The 8,551-nt window shown below is 39.7% G+C and overlaps 1 protein-coding gene across 6 annotated transcripts in view; it reads right to left on the bottom strand.

Annotated features, from left to right (window-relative positions):
* Positions 1-1,048: 1,048 nt before the first annotated feature.
* The window catches only part of DCAF6 (DDB1 and CUL4 associated factor 6), a 180,342-nt gene continuing 172,839 nt past the window's right edge, over positions 1,049-8,551 (bottom strand). For all 6 annotated transcript variants that reach the window (XM_010846012.1, XM_010846013.1, XM_010846014.1 and 3 more), the window contains one exon: positions 1,049-1,520. In XM_010846012.1, coding sequence (XP_010844314.1) covers positions 1,456-1,520 — 65 coding nt within the window. In that variant the 3' untranslated portion in view covers positions 1,049-1,455. The remainder of the gene's footprint in view (positions 1,521-8,551) is intronic.

The following is an 8,551-nucleotide window of genomic DNA, read 5'->3' as shown; positions in this document are numbered from 1 at the left end:
TAGTCACCATCTGCAGTGATTTGGGAGCCCCCCAAAATAAAGTCTGACACTGTTTCCACTGTTTCCCTATCTATTTCCCATGAAGTGATGGGACCAGATGCCATGATCTTAGTTTTCTGAATGCTGAGCTTTAAGCTAACTTTTTCACTCTGACTTTCATCAAGAAACAGAAGCCCATAAAGGAAGAGGACACAGAAGCCCAGAGAAATCAGATGGCTTGAGCAGGTCATGTAACTATTTGGGAACCAGAAATAGACCCTAATACTTTTTGAAAATCATGCAGCTGCCCTGTTTAGAGACCAATTCCTTTCCCCTTTGAGCATTTAGCATGTTCTTAATACAGATACATATGTGTCCTGCCCAGACTAAGAGCTAGACATTTAAGTCCAACTTAAGTTACTGAGCCAACTAGAGTTTTTTTTCCTCTATCCAAAAAGCCATCTGTCTTCTCTTAGCAACACATGTCCTTGGGTCTGCAGTCATCTGGGAGGAGCCATCCCTGATCTCCACATGGGAACCTGGCAACACCTGTGAGTCTATTTGTGGCTCAGTCAGAGACAGCAGCAGGACAGCTTAGGGGATAGGAGAGAGAATTACTGAAGGGTTAAGTCTATAGGAACAGCTTCAGGTCATAACCTGTAAGATAGACCTGGGTGTAGATGCTTAAGTTGGGTGAAGGTGGACACCAGCAAGCAGGAGGACTACGAATTAGGAGACTGGATGGTCAACATTTTCAGCTGAAATCTAGAAGGTGGAGACAGGAAGGCCAGAAGCCAGAACTCTTCAAAATAAGCTTGTGCTATTATGTTGAGTATCCATGATGCTCTGAGATTGCACGGGGACTAACCCCTGTACTTGGGTAATGAGGGACCACTAATCATGAAAGGTGATCATTGGAGATAAAGCACTTTGGAAGGAGAGATGAAAAAAAGGTCTTGTATGTAATTCTGTCAAAGAGAAGTCAAAACAGAAAAGGTTATTAAATCTAGAAGAGATTTGGAAAACGGGTCAAGACAGCAAGGCATTAAATAAAAAGTCAAATTCAGGATATCGTAAAACAACCAACTTCTTTAATTAGAAAGCAACAAACATGCAAATGGCAAGTATAGACATTTCTTTGAACCAGTATTTTCACTATTTAATGAAAATTCCTCTTCCACATTGATCCAAGCTCCCACATCCGAAGGTTAGGGAAAATATTGCACTTTGCATTTTCTACCACTCCTCACACATGGCAAAAAGTTTTTAAAACATTTTGCTAGTTTTGTTTTACACACACCCCCAAATTCATGCACACAATCATTCCAAACCAATGTTAGGTTATCCCCTCAAAAGGGAAAAACTCAAAAAAACCACAACCTTAAAATTGCACTAAAGCTCTGTAAAGAAAAAATATATATAATAAATGTCTTATACAAATTTCAGAACATCTAAGTGCTTGCCAGTAAGAGTTTATTATTCTTCATCCTCATTTTCATTCTCCTGACCAGAGCCTTCTGATCTGTCACTTTCCAACCGGTCTGGAAAACACAGAAGACAAAAAAAAAAACAGCCTTTAGTATTACAATCAAAATAGTTGTCAATACCTTAAATAAAACTGATTAAAATGTGTATAATTCAAAATATCATCATGTGAAGATCAGCTCACAGCTATGTGTAGAAGTTATTTTTGCCTCTAGAGGCAAAGAATAAAGGAAACACAGCACTATTAACTTAGAATATTCATGTAATTCTAAAGATAAAAAAAATTACAAAATAAAAACCCTAAAGATCTCGATCTATAGTGGTCTACTGCAATGATTTCAAACTGTGTTCCTAGGAGTTATATCAGGTGTCACCAAAGGGAGTGAGAGGGAAGCTGTGCAAGAGCATCTGGGAATCATTCCCTAGTTGGCTCAGATGGTAAAGAATCTGTTTGCAATGCAGAAGACCCAGGTTCAGTCCCTGGGTCAGAAAGATCCTCTGGAGAGGGAAATGGCAAGCCACTCCAGTATTTCTGCCTGGAGAATCCCACAGACAGGAGCCTGGCAGGCTGCAGAGGTGGACACAACTGAAGCGACTCAGCACACAACACACGTATTTCTGGTTATAAAAATATTTCTTAAATATCTGCTATGTTCCAGGATACAGTGGTGACCAAAGCAGTCACAGGGTCTTCTCTGTCCTCAAGGAGCTTATCTAGGCTGACCACTCAAGGGAGTGTGCAATTACCATCTGGTGCGCCAGCATGGCATGTCCTCTCAAGTTCCACGGTTTACATTTGCTGTCCCTCTGCTTGGGACACTCACCTAGTTCTTCAGCTACAAAGGTTATGCTTACTCATCTCAATACAACTATTTTTCCCTTTGTGAAACTTTGCCCAGACTTTCTCAGATCCCTAACTTGCAGAATTATGAACTCCTTCCTTCAGGTTCCAGAATATTTTATATGTACCATATAATGATGATTCTAATTGCAGTACTAGTCTGTCTGCACACCTTCTTGCAGACTGTGAGCTCCTGGGAGGGTAGGAGTTATTTCTTTTTATCTTTTATCCTCAGGGCCTAGTACAAGAGGTTCAATGAAGGTTTATCAAATAAACAAATTTAAGTGTTACTAAGATAAGACACACTGCATTAGGGCACAACGAAGGCCACAGTGTCAAGCCACTGCAGCCACCAGGATGGAGCCTTTCCATCACAGACGCTTCTCCAGGGCAAGCCGGGAGGCTGAAGGTGAGACACGGGAATTATTCAGGCTTCTCAACACCGAGAGAAGATGGAATCCTGGGGCTTTATTATTCACTGGGGCTTAGATACTCCCAGTGAATTCTAAATTGTCAACACCAGTATACAGAAGGGATGTATGTTTAATTGTCCAAGTAAATTAAGATTAAATCCCCTCTATACCAACTCCATTTCAATATCAAACTAAGAAGATAATATATGTGTATATGATTTGTAACCTGAGTTATACAAGTTTTAGTTATTAAAGTGTTCAATATACATTTGTAAGATAAGATTATAATAAATCTTCACAGGTCACTAAGGAATCTAAACACAGTGGGAGACTTTCTGATCAATAAAAAGTTACCTAAGGTATATGAGTATAAAAGAGATTATGCTATATTTATTGTGTGCGCCATTGAAGAAGGAAATGGCAACCCACTCCAGTGTTCTTGCCTGGAGAATCCCAGGGACAGGGGAGCCTGGTGGGCTGCCGTCTATGGGGTCGCACAGAGTTGGACACGACTGAAGCGACTTAGCAGCATACTTTCATGGGAGAGAACAATACATGAATTTGCTGTTCTGCTTACCTAGAGTATCATAAGTAATATACCGGTCATATTAGTGGAACATGTTTAAACAGCATCAGCATATTTTAAAATGTGCAGGATGACCCAGTTCTTTTTGGTTGTTACATTATGAATGAAGATGGGGAAATGGAGGGTTAAGATGAAATGTCACAGCCTTCAAATCCGGGAGTTTACAGCAGACATTAGAATTCTGCAAAGTCCAAAGCAAGCAACATGCAGTCCAGTGAGGGCCTAGGGTCTCTTATATAGTCACAGAGTAACTCACAGTGGCTTCTGGAATGAGGAAGGGGGCAGAATGGTTGTTTTTTTTTTTTTTTCCAGATCTTTCTCACACAACTTCTGCAGAGTCATCTCTCTCAGAATGTAAACCCAATTTTTAAGAACAAAATTAAATAAAATCTTTTTGTCCACAGAGTACTACTGAGGTAATAAAACTGCAAAGCAGTTCAACACTTTCACAAATCTCTGGTTGGCAATTAAAGGCCAAGGAGGGCTGAGAACACTGTGTTCTTTAAAATGACAACTAGAAATAATGACTTAGAAAGCCACTGTTTTCAAAAGCAAGACAACACCAAGTTGCTATTGTAAATAAGGGTTACGTTTGTGGGAAGGCTCCTTTAATTCTCTTTTAGAAATACTTCTAAATTTATTTTTGAATTGAAAAAAATTCAGTTTTTCACAAATTGAATATTTGTGAAATTATTTTTGACCAGGAAAAATATGAGATACTATTAATAAGCTGGCTGGGGCTGGAGAGAGGGGACAACAGAGATATGAAAACAATTACCCGAAGGAAACCTGTATTCCACAAAGAATCAATACAGTACTCCTGGTTAGCTAGAGATTTGATACTGTTAAGTTTATTCATTCACTCACCCATTCATTCAATAACACTGACTGAGCAACTATTATGTGCTAGGCACTGTTCTAGGAACTAGCTATCCAGATTTGAATAAGACAAACTAGGTCTCTGGTCTTAATGAACTCACTTTCTAGAAAAGAAAAACAGAAAACAAGACAATGTATTTTTATCCTTTAATCTGTGTAACAAGGCAACAAATAAATGAAGTTAGAATAAGTACTTGAGGAAAACCAGGGAATGACCAGAGAGTAAGTGATGAGAAGGAGCGTGTGCACTTTAAGCAACTTCACAATGAGTGACTAAGGAACACTTTTCTGAGGAGGTGACACTGGAGCTGAGGCCTCAATTGTATGTTCAATTATTAGTGAAGTTGGCAAATGAACAAAGCTGTCTAAAAGGCAGCGAAACAGCCAGTGAAAAGGTCCTAAATATACTAATAAGCTTTATGAGTCTGAGGAGGAAAGCAGTCACTTACGGCTAAAATGTAGCAAGCGAGCAGAAAACAAATGCATGGACTCAGTGGCTGGTAGGGCTCTCTCTTGTAGACAGGAGTATGAAGTCTAGGTTTTATTTTATGAGCAGTGGGAAGCCCCTGAGAATTTTAAGCAAGGGTGACATAACCTAATTTACTTCTTAAAAAAGACAGTCAGCAAACTATGGCCCCTGGGCAAACCCTCCCTTAGCCTATTTCTATAAATAAAGTAGTATTAAGGCACACCCATGCCCTCGATCTACATATTATCTATGGCTGCTTTTGCAACACTGTCAGAAATGAGCATCTGCAACAGAAACCACATGGCCCACAAAGCCTATTTACTCTGGCCATTTAAAGAAAAGGTTTACTAACCCACAAGCAAGGAGGGATAAGAAAGCCTTCTTCAGGGATCAATGCAAAGAAATAGAGGAAAACAACAGAATGGGAAAGACAAGAGATCTCTTCAAGAAAATTAGAGATACCAAGGGAACATTTCATGCACAGATGGGCACAATAAAGGACAGAAATGGTATGGACTGAAGAGAAGCAGAAGACATTAAGAGTTGGCAAGAATACATAGAACTATACAAAAAAGATCTTCCCGACCCAGATAACCATGATGGTATGATCACTCACCTAGACCCAGACATCCTGGAGTGTGAAATCAAGGGGGCCTTAGGAAGCATCATTACGAACAAAGCTAGTGGAGATGATGGACTTCCAGTACAGATATTTCAAATCCTAAAAGATGATGCTGTAAAAGTGCTGCACTCAATATGCCAGCAAATTGGGAAAACTCAGCAGTGGCCACAGAACTGGAAAAGGTCAGTTTTCATTCCAATCCCAAAGAAAGGCAATGCCAAAGAATGGTCAAACTACTGCACATTTGCACTCATCTCACACACTAGTAAAGTAATGTTCAAAATTCTCTAAGCCAGGCTTCAATAGTACATGAACCGTGAACTTCTAGATGTTCAAGCTGGATTTAAAAAAGGCAGAGGAACCAGAGATCAAACTGCCAACATTCACTGGATCATCGAAAAAGCAAGAGAGTTCCAGAAAAACCTCTAATTCTGCTTTATTGACTATGCCAAAGCCTTTGACTATGGATCACAACAACCTGTGGAAAATTCTGACAGAGATGGGAATACCAGACCACCTGACCTGCCTCTTAAGAAATCTGTATGCAGGTCAAGAATCAACAGGTAGAACCGGACATGGAACAACCGACTGGTTCCAAATCAGGAGAGGAGTACATCAAGGCTGTATATTGTCACCCTGCTTATTTAATTTAAATGCAGAGTACATCATGCGAAATGCTGGGCTGGATGAAGCACAAGCTGGAATCAAGATTGCCGGGAGAAATATCAATAACCTCAGATATGCAGATGACACCAGTCTTATGGCAGAAAGCAAAGAAGAACTAAAAAGCGTCTTGATGAAAGTGAAAGAGGAGAATGAAAAAGTTGGCTTAAAACTCAACATTCAGAAAACTAAAATCATGGCATCCAGTCCAATCACTTCATGGCAAATAGATGGGGAAACAATGGAGACAGTGACAGACTTTATTTTCTTGGGCTCCAATATCACTGCAGATGGTGACTGCAACCATGAAGTTAAAAGATGCTTGCTCCTTGGAAGAAAAGCTATGACCAACCTAGACAGCACATTAAAACACAGAGACATTACTCTGCCAACAAAGGTCCGTCTAGTCAAAGCTATGGTTTTTCTAGTAGTCATGTATGGATGTGAGAGTTGGACTATGGAGAAAGCTCAGTGCTGAAGAATTGATGCTTTTGAACTGTGATATTGGAGAGGACTCTTGAGAGTCCCTTGGACTGCAAGGAGATCAAAGCAGTCCATCCTAAAAGAAATCAGTCCTGAATATTCCTTGGAAGTACTGATGCTAAAGCTGAAAATCCAATACTTTGGCCACCTGATGCGAAGAACTGACTCATTGGAAAAGACCCTGATGCTGGGAAAGACTGATGGCAGAAGGAGAAGGGTATGACAGATGATGAGATGGTTGGACTGCATCACTAACTCAATGGACATGAATTTGAGTAAGCTCCGGGAATTGGTGATGGACGGGGAAGCCTGACATGCTGCAGTCCATGGGGTCGCAGAGTTGGACACAACTGAGCGACTGAACTGAACTTACTGACCCACATTTTAAAAAAGCCTCCTCTGACTGCTGTGGAAATCAGACTATACAAAAGTGAGAGCAGAAGTGGGGAGACCAAGATAGATGAATATGGATTGTATTCTGGAGTAAAGCTACCCTAATTGATGGAGTGAATTTGTACATGAATGGGTAAGTGCCTGTACGTTCAGTGTGATGTTAGCTCTACAGATATGGCTATTTAGATCTACATCTGCCATGTTCCAGAGGTAGCAACAAATGCTTCAGGGTTTTATAAACCATGTTAACACTGGACTTTATCCTAAGAGCATGGGGAGGCACAAGAGAATTTTAAAGAGGGGAGTAAACTGAGTAGATTGTAACATATTCTAGAAGAGTTTGGAATGGTTCACACACCATCTCTCCAAAGCCTGTCAAAGCTTCTAGGAATCTCAGAACTGCCTTTATCTCTCATGAAGTTGCCTAAACTAAAAGCTGTTAGTAGAGCATTCATGAGAAAATTTTGGGTGTTTTTTTTAAAATACAGAAGCTCAAATCCTATTCAGATAAAATGAATCAGGATCTTTAGTGCGTAGGAACCAGGTATTTGTAGTTTTGAAAAGGAGATTTAATGTGCACATCATTGTACTTGGAATACAGGACAATGAAGAAAAGGAGAGGAAAGGAGTAGCTGACTCATCAAATAACTAGATATCTTAAGAATAAAAGCAGCAGAAATATCAACTTTTGGTTATCTTTTCCTATCAAGGATTTTACTTAAGAGAAACAAGAGGGTGAGTTAGGTTGACTAAGCCAGCTACAAAGTGTCTCCCTTTGATTGCTGGCCAAAAAAAACAAAAACAATAGAATAAAGAAAACCTTTATATTATAAGCAGCTAATTCTAAAATCAAAGAAGGAGAGTAGTAACTGAGTTAACAAACCACTGATACATCAGCACGCATTTAAAATAGATTCTTGCACAAATGAAAGGAGAAACAGTGTCCTATAGGCAAACTCAGAAAGAGCCATTCACCAGATGAACTCTATATGAAAATTTAGTTATCATAATCAGCAAATTTAGTTATCATAATCAGCACATGTTTTTCCTGTTCTATAAAACAGTGCCTCCTCAAATCTGAAGTCAAGTGAATTTTAAGAGTACTGCTTCTTATTGAAGAAAACAGATCAAAAGATGTCACAGTGAATAACATGGGGGCAAAAGAAGTACCACGATAATATGCTGTTGGATTGCAAACATTTTCTGTTTTCATTTTAGGTTTATTTTTTGTTTTGCTTTAACCATTTGAAATTTTTATTCTTTCCTTGTAATAGTTGATATTGACAATTTGAGGGTTTTCTTTCTAGCTCCTTTAATTACAGACATAAGGAGAGTCTTTAAATTTGTAGATGTACCACAGTCTCTTCCAGGACTTAAGACAAATGCTATATACTCTTTTTTTCTGCCAGGAATACTTATGTCTCCCTTCCCCACTCTCTGAGGAAATGATATGCAGTCTGCCGTTTATATAGACCTGAGGGTCTGTAACAGAAAGGTGAAAGTGAAAGTCACTCAGTCGTGTCTGACTCTTTGTGACCCCATGGACCCCACCAGGCTCTTCTGTCCATGGAATTCTCAAGGCCAGACTATTAGAGCGGGTAGCCATTCCCTTCTCCAGAGGATCTTCCCAACCCAGGGATCGAACCCAGGACAGAAGTTATCCTAACAAAGAGTGAGGGTGGGAGGGGACAGCATGACTGTAAAGATTCTGAGGCAGGAAAGAGTTTGAGGTACCCGC

This window comes from Bison bison, unplaced genomic scaffold (genome assembly GCF_000754665.1).
Source record: "Bison bison bison isolate TAMUID 2011002044 unplaced genomic scaffold, Bison_UMD1.0 scf7180017864229, whole genome shotgun sequence".
Taxonomy (NCBI): Eukaryota; Metazoa; Chordata; class Mammalia; order Artiodactyla; family Bovidae; genus Bison; species Bison bison.
Note: the sequence above shows the minus strand (reverse complement) of the source record. Positions and strands in the feature narration are given on the sequence as shown.